Source organism: Coenobita brevimanus, chromosome 3, assembly GCF_032717465.1.
Source record: "Coenobita brevimanus isolate Jiangsu-jjx chromosome 3, ASM3271746v2, whole genome shotgun sequence".
NCBI lineage: Eukaryota > Metazoa > Arthropoda > Malacostraca > Decapoda > Coenobitidae > Coenobita > Coenobita brevimanus.
In genome coordinates this window covers 1,585,566-1,613,432 of record NC_136956.1, presented here as the reverse complement: position 1 = coordinate 1,613,432, position 27,867 = coordinate 1,585,566, and the positions used below count along the sequence as shown (strand labels likewise).

The following is a 27,867-nucleotide window of genomic DNA, read 5'->3' as shown; positions in this document are numbered from 1 at the left end:
ATTCAAGGAGAATACAGCTATGATGGTCTCACCCGGTCCAACGCGGTTCCCACTCCCGGGAGAGTGACGTGGTTACGATGTTGTCCAATAAAATATTGGCATCTGGTCACGTGATGAGCAAGCGGGCCTTGTTTTTGTCTCTCAACAGAGCGTTGTGGACACACTGCCTGTTGCACTGAGCGTTTGCTCCTAGATTATTACCTCTCCTTACGTAACCATGTCTAGGAAACCATCTGCTAACCCCTTGAAGCACCGCCATCTACCTCAGGCTACTAAGCTGGAGATAACAAGCTCAGAAACACACACTTTCAAGGTGAGTAAATTTGTTTGGGTGCCAAAATAGGTCTAGGTTGATGTTTTTAGGGGCACTTGTTGAAGATTTTGTGACAATATTAATTTTTTCCATAAGGTCTTGTGTTGGTCCAAGACGTTTTTCGTCCAAGATGGGACCCTCAGGCGACAATATTACCATCTTGGACATGAGGGTACTGTACTACGGAAACTAATAGGTAACACTTAACCCTTTAACCGCGGGCTTGTTTTGCTTTTTCTTGTGGCTCCCGCGGGCATATTCGTACTCCGACAGACTCTCTAAAAATATTTGCCAAAAATCAGTTATTAGTCCTAGAATATTAAAATCATATATGCTTATGGCACATACCTTCAGCTTCCTCCTGGGGTGTTTGTTGAGCCTTCGTCGGTTACCGTAGGACTTGTGGAGACCTCTGAAGTTGGGTAACGAAGACTCCACCTTACACTTCCCGACAACTCGTAATATGATTACCACAGCCTGATATTATCACTAGAAACACTATTCTATGATTCTCAAATAGTTTGGAATCCATACTCCAAAAAAAAAACGCTGTGAAAGCAATGAAAATTACGAGGGCGTATGACCTTCCCACTTCCGATCGTTCGCTGCTAGTGTTGTCTATTATTCATAAAAACACTCACAGTTTATATTTCTGTTACTATATAACACTTATATATATCTGCAGTCTTTATCCATAAGTTTCCTTCAGTAATAGTAGTTTATTGTCACTGTAGGCATTCAATTTCTTTCAGTAAAATACGTAGCATTCACTTTCTCGTCCTGTATACTAGCGTAGAGAGTGAATGTCACTTTCACCTTCATTCTCATAACTCGTAGTATTCATACATGCTAGAGCGAAACTTTCACTTTCATTACTCCTAGGGTATATACTCGTAATCTTATAATACTACTCATTTACATTTCTATTTACGTTCTCTATTTTATTTACATTATTTACATTTCTATTTTATTTACACTTATGCACTGTCACTTGAAGTAACTTATAAAACTATTTTCCATTGTTCACGTATATTTACATTCATTACTTTCACTTGCTGTTTACACATTATTTACAATTCCACTTGCACTGTTTTACTCAACAGAAAGATCGTAGTCACTCTTTTATCAATTGTCAGCCCTTTACCTCTTTCCACACGAGGTTTAGTAGGGGGTAAAGGTCACAGGGCCCTTTGCATGGGGCTAAAAAGCGGCGGAAGTTAGCAGGAGCGAATCCGACGTACTTTCACTTTGGAAGATGACAGTGAACTGATAGGGGTGGGCTGGGGTGGCCTACCTAGGGAAATGCATTACTGCCAACGTCAGCCTCTTGAGACCGGATGATATATAGCAGTGAAATGATTGGCAGGAAACCAAGACAATACATTATAAATTAGGTAGTTCCAGGTGAATGTAAATATCACTTAGGCTTCTCCCTTCCCTCCTCATGTATATTTTTATTACGAGAATAGATTATACGGCATATTTCAAGGGGAAATAAACAGCGAAAATTAGCGAACGAGTGCATGTGAGGTGTTGTCAGGTGATAATTAGCCAATTCCAGGTGTATGGCACTCTCACTTACCTTATTTCTTTTTGGTATATATTATATGGTATAAGAATAGAGCATAGGGCTTATTTCAATGGATGAAATCAGTGGAAAATTCCAGGGAAGATTTACTTAGCATAGCACGGCCGGGCAGGCGAGAGGAGAGGGTAATGGAGGGAGGGTAGGGAGGGGAGTCAAGAACGGGGAGAAATGGCTAAATTGTCAACAATGGATAGGAGTACAGATGAGATTAGGAGTGCTGACTAGTGTTGGACATTGGCAGTACTGATAGATGATACAAGCCACCACTTGAAAGCCCGGGTGAATTCAAAATAACACAGAATCACAAAAGTGACGCCCCGCGGTATGATCCCTTGCCCCCAAGCGTCATGAAAGAGACGCCCCGCAGTTAAGGGGTTAAATAAATCACCTAAGAAAAGGTATTAGGGAGCTTCTAACACGTCACTCACTGGATCTGGGACTGTGGCTACTGGACGCTGATGAACTGTGGTAGTACCAGGACCTGGACCGGGACCTGGACCGGGACCGGGAGTGACTGGATGTGTGGCCGCCCCGCCCCCGGCCCCGCCTTGACCCCGGCGACCCCGATGAGGCTGAGGACGACCTGGACCCCACTGACCTCGACCTGGAGCGGCTGGAAGAGTAACTTCGGCCAACCCTGCTGTTGATGATGGAGGGGGTTATGTATTTATGTGTCTGTCTGTTTATCCACACAATCTCCCCCCCCCCCTCTCTCTCATATTTACCTGCGTTTGTCTGTCTGTTTGTCCACGCGATCTTTCTCTCTCTCACTATCTCTCTTTCTGCTTTCTAGACCCTGCCTCTCTCGTATTCACCTATGTTTGTCTGTCTGTCTGTTTGTCCACATAATCTTTCTCTCTCTCTCTCTCTCTCTCTCTCTCGCTTAACTGTGCTAGTCTGTCTGTTTCTCCACACAATTCTCTCTCTCTCTCTCTCTCTCTTTCTCCCCCTCTCTCTCTCTCGACCCTGCCTCACCCAACCTTGAGAAAAAGAGATCTAGGTAATGAAGCTTTGTGGAAGGGTGGCCCATGGACCAAGGAAGAATTGATTACATTCTGGGGGCGAATCACCATCAGGATTTCGCATAGGGAGAGGTATGCGTTCTCTGAGTGTGTACTAGTTATTACTGTATTATTTTTTCTCAGTAGCATCACCACTACCACCATCATCATCATCATCATTAGCATTATATTCATCATCACCATCATCAGTATATTCATCATCATCATCATTATATTCATTATCATCATCATCATTATATTCATCATCATCATCAGCATTATATTCATCATCACCATCATCAGTATATTCATCATCATCATCATTATATTCATTATCATCATCATCATTATATTCATCATCATCATCAGCATTATATTCATCATCACCATCATCAGTATATTCATCATCATCATCATTATATTCATTATCATCATCATCATTATATTCTTCATCATCATCACTATCATCATCATTATCTACACCTCTTTTCTCAAGGATGGGGTGAGGCAGAGTCTAGAAAGGAGAGAGAGAGAGAGAGAGAGGGAGAGAAACTATAGTCACAAAGAAGTGCTATGGAAAGGATGTAGAGCCGTAGTATTGTCTTTTTCTGCCACTAAGCTGTGTGAAATAAGCTACAAAAGGACGAAAATCTGGGCCAAGTTAAGGTGAAAGAACACTAGTCACAAAGAAGTGCAAAGGAGCCACATGACACCCACCTTCCCCTGGGCCGAGAGAGGGAGCGAGAGCGTGATCTGGAGAAGCTGTGTTGCCGAGCCTTTCGCATTCGCCCAAACTGGTCCACTCTGCCGGGAGGCGAAAAAAAAAAAAAAATGAATCAATGAATCAACGTTCTCCCTACGTGTCAAGTGGGGATGGTGGAGGATTAGTGCCCCTCCCTGCAAAACAATTAACTCTAAGCCCTTGGCCACCCCGTTTGAGATACATGGCGTCTGGCGATGAATGAATGAATGTAGTGATCCTTTGGTTATCAGGCACTTGGTTAGGGTGGTGTAAATATAAATAAATAAATGAATAAACAGATGAAACAATAAATGCAGTGATCCCTTGGTTATCAGGCACTTGGGTAGGGTGGTTTTCTGTAGCACTGAAAGACGAAAATCAACACTCCCCCCATTATTGTGCATTTGGGGGCTAAAAGACTGTTACTGTACACCTTAGCTGGTTTGTGCCAAGAATGATGCCGCAGTGTGTGTGGTGTGTGCCAAAATTGATGATGCTGTGTGTGTGGTGTGTGCCAAAATTGATGATGCAGTGTGTGTGGTGTGTGCCAAAACTGATGATGCAGTGTGTGTGGTTTGTGCCAAAATTGATGATGCAGTGTGTGTGGTGTGTGCCAAAACTGATGATGCAGTGTATGTGCCAAAAATGATGACACAGTGTGTGTGTGGTGTGTGCCAAAACTGATGATGCAGTGTGTGTGGCGTGTGCCAAAAATGATGACACAGTGTGTGTGTGGTGTGTGCCAAAACTGATGATGCAGTGTGTGTGGCGTGTGCCAAAAATGATGACACAGTGTGTGTGTGGTTTGTGCCAAAATTGATGACGCAGTGTGTGTGTGGTTTGTGCCAAAATTGATGACGCAGTGTGTGTGTGGTGTGTGCCAAAAATGATGACACAGTGTGTGTGGTGTGTGCCAAAAATGATGACACAGTGTGTGTGGTGTGTGCCAAAAATGATGACACAGTGTGTGTGGTGTGTGCCAAAAATTATGACGCAGTGTGTGTGTGGTTTGTGCCAAAATTGATGACGCAGTGTGTGTGGTGTGTGCCAATAATGTTAGTGCAATATCGGTGGTTTGTGATGGCTCTGAAGGATTCAAAGATGAGGTCCTATTCATGGAGTTAATCCCTGGTGGTGGACACTGCTCCCTCTCCACCCCCTAGCCTCCTAACCCCTTACCTCAAGCCCATGTCAGGTCCCCATATCTGCATTTCTTCCTTACTGTGCTTTCTTTATTTTCTATTAACCTACCCATGCCTGTGTGTGTTTCTGATACCATAACAGTAGGTGTGTATTTAGTGGGTATAAATTGATGGAGAGTGAGAGACTGATGAGGAGAGTGTATGTGAGTGAGGTGGAGGGGGAAAGAGGGATGGAGAGGCCAAGGATGAGATGGAGGGATGGAGTGGAGAGGTATATGAGAGAGGGGGGTGTGAGTTCGAAGCGGGGCAGTGAAATGACAGGGGACAGGGCAACATGGAGGCAATTTGTTTGTGGCCACCCTGCATGGGATTAAGGCGTCTGGCAATAGATGGAGAGATAGATAGAAACTGTTGTAAATTGGAATATCTGGGCTTACAAATGGGGTGTGTGGTACCAATTACAATAAATGCCACAGGGTCTTTGTTTTGGTTATAACACACTAGTCACAGTACCAATTTGGCTCTTTTGTGTATTGTTTTTGTTTTTTCTTGGAAGGAATGGTTTGCGGCTCCTGGCCTTTGGTTCCTTCGTCCTTGCATTAAAAAAACAGAGAGAGAGATAACCATGGGGAAGTTCAATCTGGCTGACACAAGACCAATCTGCAGTACAAGCCCCTACACGAGACCATGAATACACAGTGCTACAAAAATAATAATAATAATAATAATAATAATAATAATAATATGTGCAATAACCATGGGTCCTCTGTAAGCAAAAAGTTCAATCTGGCTGACCAAACACAAGACCAAACAACAGTTCAAGCCCCTACACGAGACCATAAATACACAAAGACCTGCCGAACATGCCTTGGGTCCCTGGGTTCGGGTCTGCTGGGTGCTCGTGGCCGCGTGGATGGCAGGGGGGGTGTTGTGGCGCGGCCTCGGGCACTGGCGGGAGGTGGGGCCGCCCTCATCCCGCCCTTCTCACTACCCCGACCGCCGCCACCACCACCGCCGCCGCCGCCACCGCCACCACCACCACCACCACCACCACCACCACCACCACCTGCAAAGAGAGATGATGTAAGCAATGATTACTCTCATGCTTATATCTATCTATCTATCTATCTATCTATAGCCCCAACGTCCTAATCCCGCAAACGGTGGCCACAGACAAAACGCCTCCAAGTCGCTCTGTCACCCACCATTTGACTGCCCTCCCCTCAACTCACTCCCCCCTCCCTCATATACATTACAAAATACAAACCAAGTATTTTTTAGCCTTTTTTTTTTTTTTTAAATCCCATAAACTGTTGCATTACAATATCCCAACGTCCACTGCAAAATAAATAAATAAATATCATCATTATCATCATCATCTGGACCTCCTTTCCCACCCTAGGGCAGGGTGAGGAGTAGCAATGTCCAGACAGCCCAAGTTTGGCCAATCCAATGGGCCACGCTTCCATTCACTCATCATTCAAGTCTCCCGGAATCCAGCTCTATCGGATATGCCAAAACATTCACCACGTTCTGTAGCTTTACATAAACGTATCCGATTGAGTCAATCCGGACGCTGCCACGTTAAAAAGGGGTGCCTAATCCCTGATCATGACCTTCTCCTCACAATATTCATCCAGCCAGCTCGATCTCTTGTCAGTTCCCTAGCCTCACCGACTTCCAAACTTCTCTTCCTCACACACTCATCCACCTTATAAATAAATAGTATAAATAAGTTTTCTAATGGCACCAAAAAACAGCTTTACTTCCACAACATAAAAAGGAGAATATGTGAGGTCAGGGTACGTGGCTGCAATAAGATGCTGGAACGCCCTGCCCTGCTTAGTCCCGGGTCACCCTTGGGCATGGTGTAGTACCCATCTGCCCACCAAAAAGGTAGTTGGTGGGGTGGCTACCATCATCCCCAGAGGTACTATCTTGAGAGTGGTGTGGTGTTAAGGTCTGGTAGCCGGTCTTGCACAACACTGCCAGGCGGGGAACTCAACCACATTTATCTGGCCTTGCACAACACTCCCAGGTGGGGAACTCAACCACATTTATTTGGCCTTGCACAACACTCCCAGGCGGGGTACTCAACCACATTTATCTGGCCTTGCACAACACTGCCAGGCGGGGAACTCAACCACATTTGGCCTTGCACAACACTGCCTGGTGGGGAACTCAACCACATTTATTTGGCCTTGCACAACACTCCCAGGCGGGGAACTCCACATTTGGCCTTGCACAACACTGCCTGGTGGGGAACTCAACCACCTTGACCAAGTAGTAAAACTTGAAGCTGGACTACTATCTATCTGTCTATCTATTGCCAGACACCTCAATCCCATTTGGGGTGGCCACAAACAAATCGCCTTCATGTCGCCCTGTCCCCCGCCATTTCACTGCCCTGCTCCCAACTCACACCCCCCTCTCTCATATACCTCTCCACCCCATCCCTCCATGTCATCCTCGGCCTCCCCCTCCACCTCACTCACATACACTCTCTTCGTCAGTCTACTACTCATACATATTTCCTATGCATGTACACAGCTCAACCTCTTTCATCCTCTTTGTGGGCTATGCCTCCTCCATTTTCCCTGCACCTCACAATGTGGATGGACTGTCCTAACCCTGGCAGGATGTAGTTGGCCTCGGGAAGGTGGCTGTGTGTTTATGGCGAATGGGTCTGCTTGGCCTGGCAGACCGGGGTAGAGCAACAACATGTTCCCTACCTGTCAACAAGTGGGTTGGCAGGGAATTAGTGCCCCTCCCTGTAAAACAAACTCAAAGACAAATGACCAACCCTTGCTGGATTATGGTGTCTAGCTATAGACAGATAGATATATTTGTACATGCAGGCATCCTCCAGCATATAATCTCCCAGTGTATGAGTTACAGTAACTCTCTCTTAAGAACATTACGAACATGAGGAGATGTCTTTTTAGGTCATCCAGGGATCTTCTTCTGTGTTGGTTACGGTGTGTCACAGCTGCCGCCCTGTTTGAAATGAGCAACCCATGTCCTGACTGACTGGTGGGAAACACCAATTTGCTCAGCTGTTTGCTTTGTTGGCATGCCAGCAGTCTTCACGGCAATGATCTGTGCTACTGTTTGTTGAGAAAGGTGCTTGTTCTTGCCCATTATATGACCACATTCACCCTCCCTCTAGGACAGCCAGCCGGCAACTGAGTCAGAGGTCTGTTGCTATGCGGCAACCCCTACCCCTCCCACCCACGCAGTAAACGGCGTAGGTTTCTGACAAAACTGCATCACCCTCAAGTGGACCCTGCCATTTTGGACAAAAAGGTAAGGCGGCCCAGGCAGGTTGGCACACCTTTTTGTTAAATACTGTATAAAGCAGTATGATTTTACCTGGTCTACACGCCAATGGTGGTAGAATCGTAAAATCATACAAGTGAATGATTAAGTTACATAAAATGAGGTTTGCAAAAACACAGGAAGGACACAACGTACAATGAAGACTTCTACTTACTGTGGCTGGGCTGAGAGGATGGTCTGGCCTTGGTCTGGGTGGTCATATGTACTGTTAAGGTGAAAATTTACTGCTGTGAGTCAAGGAGGCCGAGGATGAGATGAAGGGATGGAGTGGAGAGGTATATGAGAGAGGGGGGTGTGACCTGGGAGCAGGGCAGTGAAATGGCAGGGAACAAGGCGACATGGAGGCGATTTTTTTGTGGCCACCCCTTACGGGATTAAGGCATCTGGCAATAAATAGATAAATAAACAGATAGATAGATAGTCAGGATGTGGATTTTCCCTTAATCTGGACAGTCAGGGATATCAAAAAACCTTACTATATCTGAGTCTGGGGATGGTCTGGCTTTGGTCTGGAAGGGTAATGGAAGAAAGAATAATTACTCCACCTGGGCTGAGATGATAGGTCTTGGTCTGGCTGTGGCGTGGCGTGGGTGTGGTGGTGTGTGGTGTGGTGTGGGTGTGGTGTGGTGTGGTGTGGTGTGGCATGGTGTAGTGTGGGTGTAGGTGTGGTGTGGTGTGGTGTGGTGTGGTGTAGGTGTGGTGTGGTGTAGTGCGGCATGGTGTAGGTGTGGTGTGGTGTGGTGTGGTGTGGTGTGGCGTGGTGTGGAGTATGATGGTGCATAAGTGTGAAGCAAAGAAAAAGATAACATAAAGGAAGAGTTGGAGAGTGAGAGAAAGGAGGGAGAGGAAAAAAAACAAAAATGAATCCATGCATCCATCATCCAATCCTGTGTTGCCCCATGAGGAGCGTAGGAGCCCGGGACTAAGCAAGTTGGTCCTGACATTTAAGATGAGAGTGACCAGCCTCACTCATCCCTGAGTGGCATTACATGAGCAATAAACCCCAACCATCCCTTGGATATAAACCTTCACCAGCTCAATCTGATTGAAGCAATGTAATTACCCACTAAACCACCAGGTGCCAAAGTTCGTTTATATGGTTACCACCCAGCGTAGTAAATGGTTTCCTGGTGTACAGGAAACCATTTGGCTTGTCACTCAGTGTAGAGTCACCCACAGGCAGAAGGAAGAGGAAAGAATGAAGGAAAGAAAGACAGAAGAGGGAGTGTAAAGTCACCCACAGGCAGAAGGAAGAGGAAAGAATGAAGGAAAGAAAGACAGAAGAGGGAGTGTAAAGTCACCCACAGGCAGAAGGAAGAGGAAAGAATGAAGGAAAGAAAGACAGAAGAGGGAGTGTAAAGTCACCCACAGGCAGAAGGAAGAGGAAAGAATGAAGGAAAGAAAGACAGAAGAGGGAGTGTAAAGTCACCCACAGGCAGAAGGAAGAGGAAAGAATGAAGGAAGAAAGACAGAAGAGGGAGTGTAAAGTCACCCACAGGCAGAAGGAAGAGGAGAGGAAAGGGCAGACACCTGAGAGCAGCACTACATCGAGTGAGTGGATGGTGAGCACCCCACCTACCACAAACATAAAAGCCTTGTACTGTACTGCACCTGGGTCAAGACGGTGGTTGGGTCTTGGTCTGGCTGTGGCGTGGTGTGGGTGTGGCGGTCGGTGGTGCATGGGGACCGCGCGGTGGTGGGGCGGGGGGCGGTTGGCGCGGCTGGAGTACGGGGAGGGGGAGCGAGAGGACGAGTGGGAGCGGGACGAGCGGGAGATGGCGCTGCTACTCCGGCTCTTGCTCCTGCTGTGGCTGCTGTAATTTGACGACCTTGATCCTCCACTACTGCAAACACAAAGGGTACATATGAAAATCTATCTATCTATCTATCTATCTACCTATCCATCTATCTGTCTATATACTTAGGTACTAAACACAAAAGGTACATATGAAAATCTATCTACATCTATGCATCTATCTATCTATCTATCCATCTATATACTTAGGTTAGGTACTACTGTAAACACAAAAGGTACATATGAAATCTATCTATCTATCTGTCTATCCATTTATCTATCTATCCATCTATCTATCTATACACTTAGGTTAGATACTACTGTAAACACAAAAGGCACAAATGAAAATCTATCTATCTATCTATCTATCTATCCACTGTTAGATTACAATGTTTAGTAAGGTGAGGTGCAATTGAAAATCTATCTACCTATCTATCTATCTATCTACCTATCTATCCACTGTTAGATTAGGTAAGGTACTACTTAAAACACAAAAGGCCCATTGTTAGATATGGTACAACTGAAAATCTATCTATCTAGCTATCTATCTATCTACCAGTATCTATCTATCTATCTACACACTGTTTGATTGGGTTAGTCAAGAGTGAGAGCTGTGGAAATGAGTTATTTGAAAGGAGCCTGTGGAGTTACATGGAGAGACAGACTGACAAATGAGGAAGTGAAGGAGTGCTGTGGTGTGGATGTGATAGGAAGCATTAGGAGAAATACACTGAGGTGGGTTTGGCCATGTGGAGAGGATGGAGAGTGAGAGACTGACAAGGAGAGTGTATGTAAGTGAGGTGCATGTGGAGTTACATGGAGAGACAGACTGACAAATGAGGAAGTGAAGGAGCATTGTGGTGTGGATGTGATAGGAAGCATTAGGAGAAATACACTGTGGTGGTTTGGCCATGTGGAGAGAATGGAGACTAAGAGACTAACAAGGAGAGTGTATGAGTGTGAGGTGGAATGGGGGAGAGGAAGGGGGAGACGGAGGGATGGAGCAGAGAGGTATGTGAGAGAGGGGAGTGTAAATCTGGGGGGAGGGCAGCAAAATGGCAGGGAATAGGGCAACATGGAGGCAATTTGTTTATGGCCACCCCTTACAGGATTATGGCATCTGATTACACACAGATATATATAGATAGATAGACAGATAGACAGAGAGATAGACAGACAGATAACACAAAGGATACATTCTCACTCTCTCTACTTCTTGCTCTTTCTCTCTAACCCATTCATCTCCCACTGAACAGACGTAGGTAACATACACAAACTATGAACATCTATCTATCTATCTATTGCCAGATGCCTTAATCCCATAAGGGGTGGCCACAAACAAATCACCTCCACGTTGCCCTGTCACCAAAACAACACACCGAGCGAAACACTACCCCCACCTTGAGGACGAGCGAGAGGAGGAGCCTGAGGAGTAAGAGCGGGTGCGCGAGGTCTTCTTCTTCCGTGTGGGGCGGGGTGGGGTCTTGCGTCTCGCCCAGGGGTCCGCCCACGCCTCTGCCTCGCCCCGCCCTCCCCCGCCCCCCTCCATGTACCTCTCCTCCTGCCAGCGTGGGTATCGGCTGTGTGGGAGAAACAGGTGAGGATGTGGTGGTGGTGGTGGTGGTGGTGGTGGTGGTGGTGGTGGTGGTGGTGGTGGTGGTGGTGGTGGTGATGATGATGAAGAGTGATTTATTTTTCTTTTCTTTTTTTCTTTTCATGCAAGGAAAAAGGAACCAAAGGCCAGGAGTCTGCAAGTTTGTTCCCCCCCCCCAAAAAAAAAAAAATCAAGATCTATTCATTTCGAGATGCCTGGACACACTGCATTTAAAAGACTGGAGGTCACAGGCAGTAGGAAATACTGACAGAGGAAAGTTCCAGAGTTGACCTGCTGCATACATAAAGGACTGGGAGTAATGGTTAACTCTTACATTGGAAAGCCCCAGCATGTATGTGACAGCCCCAGCATGTATGTGACAGCTCTAACATGTATGTGACAGCCCTAGCATGTATGAGACAGCCCTAGCATGTATGAGACAGCCCTAGCATATATGACATAGCCCTAGCATGTATGAGACAGCCCTAGCATATATGAGACAGCCCTAGCATGTATGACACAGCCCCAGCATGTATGACACAGCCCTAGCATGTATGAGACAGCCCCAGCATGTATGACACAGCCCTAGCATGTATGACACAGCCCCAGCATGTATGACACAGCCCTAGCATGTATGACACAGCCCCAGCATGTATGACACAGCCCTAGCATGTATGAGACAGCACATATTTATGAGGTCTGATGAGAGAGTATCCGACCTTAGGCTCTAAAAAATTAAATAGCTAACCTGTTGAGCTAGGACACTAATCCCTCTCATAGTAGGCCACTTCTGACAGGACACTCATAGCCCAGCATTCCTTCCACTGCCTCAAACATTTCTTGAAGGCGGTTTTCGGTGTCTCCTGCAGTTGCTTCATCACATTTACCATGATCTCTTCTCGTGTCTCAAAATCGGGAACCCTTCAGTAGACTTTCGAGCTTGGGGAATAACCACAAGTCACACGGAGCCATGTCTGGTGCGTGGGGAGCCTGCTGGACCTGTGGGATGTAGTGCTTGGCCAAAAATTCCTAAATCAATTGAGAGGAATGGGCCAGGGCGTTGTTGTGGTGCAGCCTCCAACTTGCTACATTCCAAAGGTCTGGTCTCTTCCGCCGAACTGCATCACGAAGACGATGGATAATGTCGAGGTAATGTTTGTTGACAGTCTGACTTTCTGGTGCGTATTTGCAACCCACACCACGGTAGTCGAAAAAACAGAGTATGTGAGTGCATTTCACCTTGCTGCACACCTCTCATACTTTTTTAGGCCATGGCAACCCTGTACGCTTCCACTGGGACGACTGTGCTTTGGTTTCTGGGTCGTACCTGTGCACCTAAGTCTCATCTCCAGTGATAAAAGTCTTCAGAAAGCCTACATCGAGCTTTGCACATTCCACCATGTCTTGAGCAACGTTCATCTGAGAAGAGATCATAACGAATGCGACGAAACACCAGCAGGAGACACGAAAACTGACTCTGTAAAATATTTCAGGCGGTGGAAAGAACGCTGGGCTAGGTGTGTCAAACCAGAAGGGGTTTACGTTGAAGGGGATTAGTGTCCTAGCACAACAGGTTAGCTATTTATTTTTTTACAGCCTAAGGTCGGATACTTTCTGAACAGACCTTGTATGAGAAGGCCCTAGCATGTACTCGTATAGATGGATGGCGTTTATATTGAAGTGGCAGCTCAGAATTGCCCCCTACTACACTCACCTGTCTTGTGCTGGGGCGGGGTGGGGGGGGGCTGGGCGGGGGCGGCGGTGGATGCGTTCCGACACCTCCCGCTCGAATTTGTCTCGCCGGGATCGCTCGTGTCCGCCCCGCATCCCATACCGCGAGTCCACGTGGTACCGCACCTCAAAGTTCTCAAAGTGACCTGTAAGAGTGGTGGGGTTGGGGACGTTCAGCATCATCATCATCATCACCACGGACCATCATTATCACCATCATTGTCATCATCATCATCACTATCTATCATTATCATCACCACTATCATCATCATCATCATCACTACCATCTATCATCATCATCACCACTGTGTGTCATCATCATTATCATCATCACCACCATTCATCACTAACATCATCACTTACTGTCATCATCATCATCACTATCATCATCACCACTGTCCATCATCATCATCATCACCATCTATCATTATCATCACTGTTAGCATCATTGTCATTATCATCATTACTGTCATCGTCATCATCATTATCGTCACCATCATCATCACCATCACTGTCACCACAACCATCATCACCAACCCAATTATAACTTCTCTAACCCCTTCACTACAAAAGGTTAATCATCACCATCATCATTATCACCACCACCACCACCACCACCACCATCATCATCATCATCATCATCATCATCACCACCATCATCATCATCATCATCATCATCACCACCATCATCATCATCACCTCAAACTAGGACTGGAGAAAGAGAGACACTACTGGCTATATAAATGTCCTCTCTCTCCCTCCCTATCCACTGAAAGGAAGATGGTAAGCTGAAAGAAGAGGACAATTTCAGCCTGCAGTCCACTGGGTTCACGTTCTGATGAATTTCTCTCTCTCTCTCTCTCTCACCTCCTCTGAAGTGTCTGATGGCCTGCTTCTCATAGGGGTCGAGGTACTGGTCGGCCGCCTCGTCGATGGCCGGGGGTTTATAGACGGGCGAGGCGGGTCGAGTGTAGTAGTCGTTCTCTCGGTCCAGCTCGGCCTGGCCCAGACTCAGGTTGAAACGCTTCTCCTCAAAATCGGCGTCCGTTTCTTTGCGTTTGTTGGCACGTTTCATCATCTGGTGAGGAAGGAGTAGCAACTTTCCCATAAACTATCTATCTATCTATCTATAGCCAGCCAGATGCCTCAATCCCGTTTGGGGTGGCCACAAACAAATTGCCTCCAAGTCGCCCTGTCCCCCGCCATTTCACTGCCCTGCTCCCAACTCACATACCCCTCTCTCATATACCTCTCCACTCCATCCCTACATCTATCTATAGCCAGTAGCAATATTCACATACACTATCCGTTTATCTATCTATAGCCACAAGTAATATTCCTATACACTATCTATCTGTTTATCTATATCCAGTAGCAATTTTCCTACACACTATCTATCTATTTATCTATCTCTAGCCAGTTGCAATTTTCCTACACACTATCTATCTATTTATCTATCTATAGCCAGTACCAATTTTCCTATACACTATCTATCCATTTATCTATCTATAGCCAGTACCAATTTTCCTACACACTATCTATCTATCTACAGCCAGACGCCATAATCCCATAAAGGGTGGCCGTTTTTCTTTGAGTTTGTTGTTTTACGGGGAGGGGCACTAACCCTCCACCAACCCACTTGTTGACACGTAGGGAACACGTATGGGTTGGTTATATGGTTACCACCCAGCGTTGTAAATGGTTTCCTGGCTTACAGGAAACCATTAGGCTTGTCACTCAATGTAAAGCCACCTGAAAAGGAAAGAAGGGTAATGAAAAGTGACAGGAAAGATGGGAAAAATAGGAAGAGAGGAGGACAGGCACAGAAAAAGAATGATAAAGGTGAAGGAAGAAGTAGGCAGCACTACATCAAGTGAGTGGATGATGGTGAGAAATAGGAAGAGAGGAGGACAGACAATATAAAAAAAAATATAAATAATTTGGATTTACGCCACCCCAAACGGGATTGAGGCGTTCGGCGATAGATAGATCCCTGAAGGGCTTAGGCGTTGCCCCTGGGTAGAGGACTTTGGGCTGGAGCGTGGAGCATTTTATGACCGGAGTCCCTTCCTGATGTCTACCAATGATCCTTGAGTGGATTCGACCCTCCAAGCCTTCGGTCAGAGTGGAACGCTCTAACCCACTGAGGCATGGAGTGGAGAGGTATATGAGAAAGGGGGGTGGCCATGTGGAGAGGATGGAGAGTGAGAAACCGACAAGGAGAGTGTATGTGAATGAGGTGGAGGGGGCAGAGAAGGAGGGAGAGGCCAAGGATGAGATGGAAGGATGTAGTGTAGAGGTATATGAAAGAGTGGGGTGTGAGCTGGTAGCAGGGCAGTGAAATGGCGGGGGACAGGGCGACATGGAGGCGATTTGTTTGTGGCCGCCCCTAACGAGATTAACGTGCCTGGCAATAGATAGACAGATAGATAGAAAACTTACCTCCTTGCCCCCTCACCTGATCTAAACCCCCACCTGCTTCTGCTTCTACTTATCCTCTGCTGAACCTGCTGACTACTTATTATACCTTTAAAATATAACACAGTCTAACATGATCTTCGTTATATGGCACTTGCATTTCACTCACTCTCTCTCTCTCTCTCTCTCTGTCTCTCTTTCTTACCTCCTTGGCATAACACTAGCCTCGTTCCCTGGCACTTGCTTTTCTTTCACTCACTCACACACCCACTCTCTCACTCACTTTACTCATCCTCTCACTCACTCACACATTCACTCACTCACCTCCTTGGCATAACACAGGCCACGCTCCCTGGGACTTGTATTTCTTTCACTCACTCACTCACTCACTCGCTCACCCACTCACTCTCTTACTCACCCACTCACTCTCTCACTCACTCACTCACCCGGTCAGTCACTCACTCTCTTACTCACTCACTCACTCACTCACTCACTCACTCAATCACTCACTCACTCACTCACCTCCTTGGCATAGCGCAGGCCTCGCTCCCACGCAGACTCGAATGGGGACGGCTCTGGGATGAATCGGCGAACTTCCCTCGGCTGGTGAAAAAGTAAACACAATATCAACCCAACTAAAATAAACAGTAGTAGAGGATGGAGAGTGAGAGACTAACAAGGAGTGTATGTGAGTGAGGTGGAGGCCAAGGATGAGGTGGAGGGATGGAGTGGAGAGGTATATGCAAGAGGGGGGGTGTGAGCTGAGGGGATGGGGAGTGAAATGGCAGGGGACAGGGTGACATGGAGGCGATTTGTTTGTGGCCACTCCTTATGGGATTCAGATGTCTGGCAATAGATAGATAGATAGATAGACAGATAGATAGATAGACATAATACACAAGATTTAAGATTGTGTTGCCCATGCTCAGATTCTCGTCAGTTAAGAAAGCTCCCTAACACCTCTTCCTTGGTGATTTATTTTTGGATATGGCTGGTTAACATCATTCTGTATGTTATTTATGCATAGTATGGTGATTTATGTACCACAGAGAAGAACAAAGTGTGATGGACAAAATAAATCACTTAGGTAAATGTGTTAGGGAGCTTCCTTAACCCAAGAGAATACTAGCCACCGTCCTCACTTATCTTTTACCTCTAGAAATCCAACTATGTACTAGAAACTCTATCGGATACATTTATGTGAAGCTACAGAACGTGGTGAATGTTTTTGGCGTATCCGATAGAGCCAGGATTCTGAGGGCTTGAATGATGAGTGAATGGAAGCGTGGCCAATTGACTCTATCAGATACGTTTATGTGAAGCTACAGAACGTGGTGAATGTTTTGGGGGTATCCGATAGAGCCAGGATTCCGGGGGCTTGAATGGTGAGTGAATGGAAGCGTGGCCCACTGGATTAGGCAAATTTGGGCTGTCTGGACATTGCTATTCCTCACCCTGCCCTTGGGTGGAAAGGAGGTCTGGATGATGATGATGATGATGATTGATGATGATGATTGATGATGATGATGATGATTGATGATGATGATGATGATGATTGATGATGATGATGATTGATGATGATGATGATGATTGATGATGATAATGCTGCTGCTGCTGATGATGATTGATGATGATGATACTGATGATGATTGATGATGATGATGATGATGATGATGATGATGATGATACTAGAAATACTGCTTTGTATGGGACAAGAACAATGACAGATGGAGAGAGACAAACAGGGATGAAGAAATTGGCACCGTCTTCCCCTGTGTGAGTCCTTTTGATCCTCGTTTCACCTTCATCCCCTCCCACACTCTCTCTCTCTCCCTCACCCCCTCCCATACTCTCCCTCATTCCCTCCCACACTCACTCTCTCTCTCCCTCATCCCCTCCTACACTCACTCTCTCTCTCTTTCCTCCTCCTCCTCCTTGTTCGTAGAGGGTGACATGCCTGGGTGTACGAAACGGCAATTTGTCTCCCCAGTGCGCATCCTTTCAAATATCATCTCACGTCCCTGATTGTATGAAAACCTCTCTCTCTCTCTCTCTCTCTCTCTCTCTGTCTCTCTCCCTCTCTCTCTCACACACACCCACACCCACACCCACTCTCTACTCACCCTGCCTCGTTCGCCTTCCTCCTCCTTGTTGGTGGCATTGGTGGCCTTAGCGATTTCTTTCCCCAGTGCGCATCCTTTCCAATACCAACTCACTTCTATAATCGTATGGACCTCCCCCTTTTACCTTGTCTCTCTCTGTCTCTCTCTCTCACACACACACACACACACACACACCCTCTATCTCTACTCACCCTGCCTCGTTCGCCTTCCCCCTCCTTGTCGGTGGCATTGGTGGCCTTAGCAGGTGCAAACTGTCTGTCTGTCTCTCTCACACACACACACACACACACACACACACACACTCTCTCTCTCTCTCTACTCACCCTGCCTCGTTCGCCTTCCTCCTCCTTGTCGGTGGCGTTGGTGGCCTTAGCGGGTGCAAACATGTTGTAGTTACCCTTGTCCGACACGCCTGGGTGGAGGAAACGGCAGTTCGTCCCCCACGTACACTGACCCTTGTTGAAGAACCTGTACAAAATATATTACTCTACAATTAACCATCTGGCATAATTAGCCTCTTATAATTTGTCTTTCTCATAATTAACCTCCCATAACCGAAGTGGTGACATGTAGAGGTGTATGGTATGTAGGAGGACTGCTGGGCCTTGACAGCAGGCTATGAAGCCTATGCCCAGAGTCAGGCACACACACACACACACACACACACACACACACACACACACACACACACACACACACACACACACACAAGTCATAATTTATCTCTCCCATAATTAGCCTCAATTTATCTCTCCCATAATTAACCTCATAATTAGTGTCTCCCATAATTCACCTCATAATTAGTGTCTCCCATAATTCACCTCATAATTAGTGTCTCCCATAATTCACCTCGTAATTAGTGTCTCCCATAATTAACCCCATAATTAACCTCATAATCAGTGTCTTCCATAATTAACCTCATAATAACTCCCTCTCAAATGATGAACAATAACACTGACGATATGTTTTTGTCCCTAACTTTCCCCAGATTTTCGTCCTTTTGCAGCTTATTTCACGTAGCTCAGTGGCAGAAAAAGACAATACTACGGCTCTACATCCTTTCCATAGCACTTCTTCGTGACTAGCATCATATTCTAGTGTTAAAAAGACAATACAACAGCTCTACATCCTTTCCATAGCACTTCTTTGTGACAAGCATCATATTCTAGTGTTAAAAAGACAATACTACGGCTCTACATCCTTTCCACAGCACTTCTTCGTGACTATCATCCTTTCACCTTAACTTGGCCCAGATTTTCGTCCTTTTGCAGCTTATTTCACGTAGCTCAGTGGCAGAAAAAGACAATACTACAGCTCTACATCCTTTCCATAGCACTTCTTTGTGACAAGCATCATATTCTAGTGTTAAAAAGACAATACTACAGCTCTACATCCTTTCCACAGCACTTCTTCGTGACTAGCATCATATTCTAGTGTTAAAAAGACAATACTACGGCTCTACATCCTTTCCATAGCACTTCTTCGTAACTAACATCATATTCTAGTGTTAAAAAGACAATACTACGGCTCTACATCCTTTCCATAGCACTTCTTCGTGACTAGCATCATATTCTAGTGTTAAAAAGACAATACTACGGCTCTACATCCTTTCCATAGCACTTCTTCGTGACTAGCATCATATTCTAGTGTTAAAAAGACAATACTACGGCTCTACATCCTTTCCATGGCACTTCTTCGTGACTAGCATCATATTCTAGTGTTAAAAAGACAATACTACGGCTCTACATCCTTTCCACAGCACTTCTTCGTGACTAGCATCATATTCTAGTGTTAAAAAGACAATACTACGGCTCTACATCCTTTCCACAGCACTTCTTCGTGACTAGCATCATATTCTAGTGTTAAAAAGACAATACTACGGCTCTACATCCTTTCCACAGCACTTCTTCGTGACTAGCATCATATTCTAGTGTTAAAAAGACAATACTACGGCTCTACATCCTTTCCATGGCACTTCTTCATAACTAGCATCATATTCTGTGTTAAAAAGACAATACTACGGCTCTACATCCTTTCCATAGCACTTCTTCGTGACTAGCATCAAATTCTAGTGTTAAAAAGACAATACTGCTCGTCTACATCCTTTCCATAGCAAATGCTTGTCAATCTCTCTTGAACGATACAGAATGAGACTGGTTATATATTTTCTTCTACTAATTGAGGCTACATTTTCGTTCCACATAGTCACTAAATTCCCATGTCTTTCTCTCTCTTTCTTTGTCCCTCTTTCCCTCCCTCCCCCCATCTCTCTCTCTCTTTGCACCATAGCAGCACCTCAAAACCCACTTTGTGTGTGTGTGTGTGTGTGTGTGTGTGTGTGTGTGTGTGTGTGTGTGTGTGTGTGTGTGTGTGTGTGTGTGTCCGACTGTGGGCATAGGCTTCACAGCCTGCTCCCAAGGCCCAGTAGTCCTCCTATATACCATACATCTCTACATGTCACCAATTCGGCGCTAACACCCTCTGTCCATATTGAATACATGCTAGGGCTGTCTCATATACGACTGGTGTTCTGGTATTAGCGGGGGTATTTTTACAACATGTCGGCGGGTCTTCTGATAGATCAGTAAAGTCTTATTTATGAAATTCACATCCTTAATCTGTTCCCTGGCCCAGCAGGGATTTGAACCTAGGTCCATTAGGACTGCAGGCCACCTCTCTACCGATTGAGCCACCGCATTCCCCCACACAGCTTGGCTCCTGCTGCTGTAATCTCATCTGCATTGTCATCACTTAATCCCCATTTCTCTCTCTCTCTCTGCATTGTCACTTAATTCCCACCTCTCTCTCTCTCCGTCTTCTTATCTACTTGCCCCCTCCTTCCCAAGGTGTTCCTTACCTCCTTCCTTTCCTTCCCCTCTCCTTACATCCCTCCTCTCTCTCTCTCTCTCTCTCTCTCTGTCTATCTGTTTGTCTCTCTCTCTCAGTACCCACCTGCACACAGTCTTGGGCTCCTGGCGCAGCAGAGAATCGTCCTCGTCATCGTCACTCAGCTCCCCATCTTCCTTGTTTTCAGGATCCTTGGGCTCCTTCCCCTCCCCCCCCTCCTCACCTGATGAAAAAATTATTGTCATACACGTTGCATAATAAAAATATCATCATCATGGGTGGTGGGTGGTAACTATCATCCACTCACTTTATGTAGTGCTGCCTACTTCTTCTTTCACCTTTATCATTCTTTTTCTGTGTCTGTCTTCCCCTCTTCCTATTTCTCCCATCTTTCCTGTCATTTTTTATTACTCTCCTTTTCTTTCTTTCCTTCATTCTTTCCTCTTCCTTCTGCCTGTGGGTGACTCTACATTGAGTGACAAGCCAAATGGTTTCCTGTACACCAGGAAACCATTTACTACGCTGGGTGGTAACCATATAACCAAATTATGGCACCTGGTGGTTTAGTGGGTAATTAAGGCACTGCAATTGGATTGAGCCGGTGAAGGTTTACATCCACGGGATGGTTGGGGTTTATTGCTCACGTAATGCCACTCAGGGATGAGTAAGGCTGGTCACTCTCATCTTAAATTCAGGACCAACTGCCTAGCCCCGGGCACCTACCCTCCTCATGGGGCAATGTAGGATTGGATGATGGATGGATGGATGGATTCTTTCCTTTTCAGGTGGCTTTACACTGAGTGACAAGCCTAATGGTTTCCTGTAAGCCAGGAAACCATTTACAACACTGGGTGGTGACCATATAACCAACCCATACGTGTTCCCTACATACCCACAAGTGGGTTGGCAGAGGGTTCGTGCCCCTCCTTGTAAATGAGCTAATTGAAAGACAGTCGGCCACCACTTACAGGATTACGGCATCTGGCTATAGATAGATCATTATCACCATCTCCACCACCACCATCATCGTCACTACCTCCACCACCATCTCCACCACCCATCCATCAATCACCACCATCATCACAACACCACACTCACTCCTCACTTCCCTCTCCCTCTTGTCATCACCATCACCACCACCATCATCACCTACTCACCTTCCTCTCCCTCTTCTCCATCCTCTTCTCCGCTCTCTCTCTCAGCCTCGAAGTCCAACTCGTCCTTCATTCCCAAGCCTTCTTCACTCTTCCTCTTTCCTCTTCCTTCCTCCTTCCTCCTCCTCCTCTTGGGGCTCTCATTCTCGACTCCTCTTCTTCCTCCTCCCTCCTCCTCTTCCCCCTTACCACCCTCCTTGTCCTTCTTCCGTGCACCCTCTTCCTCCTCCTCCTCTTCTTCTTCACCAAGACCATCATTGAGCTGGGAAAATATTATTAATATTATAATGACTACCATGAATTAATATTATTATTATTATTAAACTATTATTACTACTACTACTACTACTACTATTACTACTACTTCTAATACAGTACTATTATCATTATTATTATTACCACACCAGCCTTTAAAAACAACACAAACAAACCGCCGCTCACCGTCGAATCGCCCTCAGAGATTTCCGAGAGTTTGTCCGCCTTGCTGTGCCTGTCGTCCTCCCCCGCAGCCTCACTGGGGGTCATGGGGCTGCGAGGACCACCCCCTGCTGACTGGGGTTCCGTACTGGGAGACTGGGGAACTGGGGACTTGGGCAACCTGGGACTGGGACTAGGGGACCTGGGGCCTGAACTACGGTACTGGGGGTGTGGACTGGGGGACTTTGGACCTGAGTGACGATACAGGGGGTCTGGACTGGGAGATCTGGGGCCTGAACTATGGTATTGGGGATCTGGACTGGGGGACCTGGGACCTGAACTGTGATACTGGGGGTCCGGACTGGGGGACCTGGGACCCGAACCGGGGGACCGGAGGCCTGGACTTGGGGGCCGTGGTCTTGGACTGGGTGGACTGGGGGATCTAGGGCCATGTCTGTACTGGCGGGGGGAGTCCCTGAAGCGGACAGGTGAGGAGTCCGGACTGGCTGGGTTTTCTGCTCGTTCCTGCGAGGAGTCGTCAGGGCTACGAGGGGTGCGGGGTCCCCCGGGGCTCATGGAATTCCGATGGGGGCTGTGGAGGCCCCGGATGTTCATAAACCGGGGGTCCCTGGGGTCCTGGGGGCTTTCCTTGGGGCTTCTTGGGGGTGTCCTTGGCCCACGTGGACTGGCCGGGCCCCCATAGGAGTCATACGGGTCCCTGCCGTCATCACGGGCGCTGCGCCGGCGGGTCATCCCATGCGAGTCATACGGATCCCGACTGTCCTCAGGGCTGGTGGGGTCCCGGGGGCTCCTGGGGCCGGCTGAACTCTCACTGCCGGGACTCATGGGGTCGTCAGGCGTCGCAGGCCCTCGTGCTGCGTACCTGACAACAACAATATAGTATTTGTTTTGAACAGAAGAACAAATAAAAATGTAAATAAATAAAAAAATAAATAAATAAATCCATCCATTTAACTATTGCCAGACGCCTTAATCCCTTAAGGGGTGGCCAGAAACAAATCGCCTCCATGTCGCCCTGTCCCCCGCCATTTCATTGCCCTGCTCCCAGCTCACACCCCCCTCTCTCATACGGAAATAAATAAATAAAATATAATAAATAAATAATATACATATAAGCATAATTACAACCTCTAACAACACCTTTTTTTGTAACGTTACGCCAGGTATATAAGTAACTAACCCTATTTCACAACAAATACTCGTGGGTCCTCGTACATGAGTGGGATATGTTAATGGAGGGCCACTTGGATGCCGGCAACTCGTAGAACAGAATAACAGATCGAAGAAGAAGGTGAGGGAGAGAAAAGAAATGGGGGGGGGGGGATGCAAAAATGATCGGATCTTGAATTTGGCTCTCTATTGTATTTTGTTTTTCTCTTTGAGGGAACTGTTACTGCGGGCTCATGGCCTTTGGTTCCTTCTTCCTCACAAAAAAAAAAAAAAAAAACTTATAGTACAGCTGACCACTGCTATTCACAAGGCTTAGGTACTGGCCCTCCAACCCCCAGCGAATGGGTGAAATCTGTGAATAATCAGTACCCATCACAAAAATCCCTGGTTTCACTGTTTTAGCTATTCCCATTACCTACAGACCTGCCAGACTGCCTTAGGGAACAACTACTACTACCTACAGGGCTGATTTCACCTGCACAATGCTCTTATCTCACACAGCTGTCCCCACCTGTGCACCACCACTTATGCTACCTGGAACAGCACCAAATGGCCTCATTTTTCTGGATGTCACACTGTGCTCTTGCTCATGTCAAAATGTAAAATGAAATACCTGAACATGGTGTGTGTGGGACAACTGCCCCACACACACCATGTTCAGGTATTTCATTTTATCTTCCAGTAACATCACTTTCTTCTACCACTTAGCCTCCCCAGCAGCAGATGCACCTGAACAGCACACTTAGGATTCATTGTTCACAGGGATAAAGAATGGAGTTGATTAACAATGCCATAATAACACACAGAACACATGTAGATGCACAATCTGTAAGATGAACTTAAAGAGTATGGGTGTGGTGGTATATGACTGTGTGCCCTCTTTGAACGGCCAATAGGACAGGGAGAAAGAAGACACGTAGGCAGATAATAAGGGACATTGCCCCAGGAGCAAATCACAAGCAAGCCCTCACTGCAAGAAAAAAGCAGATTTGTGTTGTGAAATACAGAGTCCTGTAGAGTGCCGATGCACTGTGCTGAGCAGCACATACCTGTACAGGGTAACTGCACAGTTTAACTGTACAAGACAGTGTTTCTTACAGAAAACACGTAAAAAAATAACTTATGAATCACTAGGATCAGCTGATGCTGTGAGAAAAGCAGGAAATATCTTCCTGTGAATTATTTAAACAATTTCCAAGAAGAATCCGTGAATATGCGAACCCGTGAATACTGGGGGTTGACTATATCGATATATACATACGGCGAAAAATAGGGTTAGGTTAAGTGACCTGATGGCATCACCAACTTTGGGTCTAAACTGGCCATTCTTGTATCATTGGTTTCTCATACAGTGGATGCTTGTATAACAGCACCACCTGTACATACAGTATATCTCCCTGCCATCCCTAGTATATAAAGTATACTGGAAAGATGTGTCACTTTAATACACAGGCCATAGTGCATTCTAACCTGATTTTTGCAGAGTTTGTAAATACTATCTATCTATCTATCTATCTATTGCCAGATGCCATAATCCCATAAGGGGTGGCCATTTGACTTTGAGTACCGGGGTAATTTGTTTTACGGGGAGGGGCACTAACCCTCCACCAACCCACTTGTTGACACGTAGGGAGCACGTATGGTTTGGTTATATGGTTACCACCCAGCGTTGTAAATGGTTCCTTGACTTACAGGAAACCATTTGGCTTGTCACTCAATGTAAAGCCACCTGAAAAGGAAAGAAAAGCAATAAGAAGTGACAGGAAAGATGGGAGAAACAATTCCAGCATTATTCTTTGGCCTGTAAGTGAGATGGAGGGATGGAGTAGAGAAGTGCATGAGAGAGGGAGCTGTATTTGACTGAAAAGAAGGGGGAGACTGAGGATGAGATGGAGGGATGGAGTAGAGAGGTACATGAACACAGAGAGTGTAAGCTGGAAGGAGGGCAGTGAAATGGCAGGGGACAGAGCAACATGGAGGTGATCTGTTTGTGGCCACCCCTTTACAGGATTAAGGTGTCAGGCCACAGATAGATAGACAGATAGATACATACATACTGTTATGGTATCAAAAACACACACAGGCATGGATAGATTAATAGGCTACAGATAGATAGATCGACTCAATCGGATACGTTTATGTGAAGCTACAGAACCTGGTGAATGTTTTTTGCATATCAGATAGAGCCAGGATTCCAGGGGCTTGAATGGTGAGCGAACAGAGGCGTGGCCCATTGGACTGGGCAAATTTGGGCTGTCTGGACATTGCTACTCCTCACCCTGCCCTTGGGTGGGAAAGGAGGTCTGGATGATGATGATATGATGATGATGATGATGATAATGATGATGATGATGATGATAATGATAATGATGATGATGATGATGATGATGACGACAGACAGACAGACTGAGCCACCTACCCCCTGGGACCGCGGTTGTCGGGTTCGCTGGGACTCCTGGGGCCGCGGCGGTGGTGGTAGTCATCGGGACTCATGGGACCCTCTGGGGGGCTGGAGGGGTCCTGAGCAGACATGGGACTGGTGGGGTCTGGGGACATGGGCTCGTCCTCTGAGGCGTTTCCCACATCCGACCCATCCATGCTGCTCATCTCTGCCACAGAAGAATAAAAATACAGAAAAATAAAGAAATACACTACTAATACAGTAATACAGAACAGTAAACATAATAACAGTAATAATAATAATAATAATAATAATACAGAACAGTAAACATAATAACAGTAATAATAATAATCTATCTATCTATCTATCTATAGCCCGACGCCCTAATCCCGCAAAGGGTGGCCGCAGACAAAACGCCTCCAAGTCACTCTGTCACCCACCATTTGACTCCCCTCCCCCCAACTCACCCCCCCCTCCCTCATATACCTCTCAACTCCATCCCTCCACCTCATCCTCGGTCTACCCCTCCCTCTCCCTCCCTCCACCTCACCCACATACACCCTCTTAGTCAGTCTTTCATTCTCCATTCTCTCCACATGTCCAAACCACCTCAGTGTATTTCTCCTAATCTTTTCAACCACATCCACATCTACCCAACAACGTTCCTTCACTTCTTCATTCGTCAACCTGTCCCTCCATGTCACTCCACATGCTCCTCTCAAGTAACTCATTTCCACTGCTCTCACAGAACAGTAAACATAATAGTAATAATAATAATAATGATGATAATAATAATAATAATACAGAAGAGTAAACATAATAATAATAATAATAATATATAAAATAATCTATCTATCTATCTATCTACTGCCAGACGCCTCAACCCCGTTCTGGGTGGCCACAAACAAATCGCCTGAACGTCGCCCTGTCCCCTGCCATTTCACCGCCCTGCTCCCAGTTCACACCCCCCTCTCTCATATACCTCTCCACCCCATCCCTCCATCTCATCCTCGGCCTCCCCTTCCCTCTTCCCCCCTCCACCTCACTCACGTACACTTTCTTCATCAGTCTAATATACCGTATAAAATAATCTATCTATCTATTGCCAGACGCCTCAATCCTGGTACAGTCAATGTTTGGAGCTCCTTCGTCGTGTTGAGAGGGGAGAGAAGTTTTCAAAGCTGGTGAAAGAGTTTGGGAAGAACACGTGCTGAGAGGTTCTAAGTTCTTGCCAACACAACGCCACTCCCTTCACTTAAGCAATTTCGTCATAGGATTGAGGTGAGATCCCTTAACATGGCTTATTTCCATTTAATACATGCACTGAATATTCTTAAATTTGTATGTTTGTGTTTGATGGTGCCTAGATAGGTGTAGGTAGGGTGCTGTGGGGGCGGGTTGGCCAAAATCTACCTATCTATCTATCTATTGCCAGACGCCTCAATCCCGTTTGGGGTGGCCACAAACAAATCGCCTCCAAGTCGCCCTGTCCCCCGCCATTTCACTGCCCCGCTCCCAACTCACACCCCCCTCTCTCATATACCTCTCCACCCCATCCCTCCATCTCATCCTTGGCCTCCCCCTCCCTCTTCCCCCCTCCACCTCACTCACATACACTCTCTTCGTCAGTCTTTCACCCTCCATCCTCCATCCAAAATCCAGACCCAAATTAATTTTTCACATAAGAGTTATTATTCATAAGTCACGGCAGTGGTCCAGACCCAAATTGCCGTGATTTATGAGGATTGAATGTATCTCGTTAACCTACCCTACCTGGAGGGGCTTTATCTGCTAAAGCCCCTATGATTTTAACCACCCAAGATTGCCGTTAAACCCACAACCCCCATCACACCAAAATTCTAACCTAACCTACCTTCATCAACCTGTTAAAGACCTACCTACCTACAGCCAGATGCCATAATCCCATAAGGGGTGGCCATTTGTCTTTGAGTTATTTGTTTTACAGGGAGGGGCACTAACCCTCCACCAACCCACTTGTTGACACGTAGGGAACACGTATGGGTTGGTTATATGGTTACCACCCAGCGTTGTAAATGGTTTCCTGGCTTAC

General features: G+C 46.3%; 1 protein-coding gene across 1 annotated transcript in view; it reads right to left on the bottom strand.

Moving 5' to 3' along the window:
- Nucleotides 1–26,002, bottom strand: part of LOC145393849 (uncharacterized) — a 33,098-nt gene extending 7,096 nt beyond the window's left edge. The window contains 14 exon segments of the mRNA XM_080267897.1: nt 2,330–2,538; nt 3,620–3,706; nt 5,654–5,792; nt 6,664–6,771; nt 9,737–9,966; nt 11,315–11,500; nt 13,223–13,391; nt 14,113–14,323; nt 16,186–16,266; nt 18,110–18,254; nt 20,739–20,856; nt 21,791–21,956; nt 22,229–23,087; nt 25,815–26,002. Of these exon segments, the coding sequence (XP_080124023.1) occupies nt 2,330–2,538; nt 3,620–3,706; nt 5,654–5,792; nt 6,664–6,771; nt 9,737–9,966; nt 11,315–11,500; nt 13,223–13,391; nt 14,113–14,323; nt 16,186–16,266; nt 18,110–18,254; nt 20,739–20,856; nt 21,791–21,956; nt 22,229–23,087; nt 25,815–26,002 (2,896 nt within the window).
- Between the last annotated feature and the right edge of the window lie 1,865 nt (nt 26,003–27,867).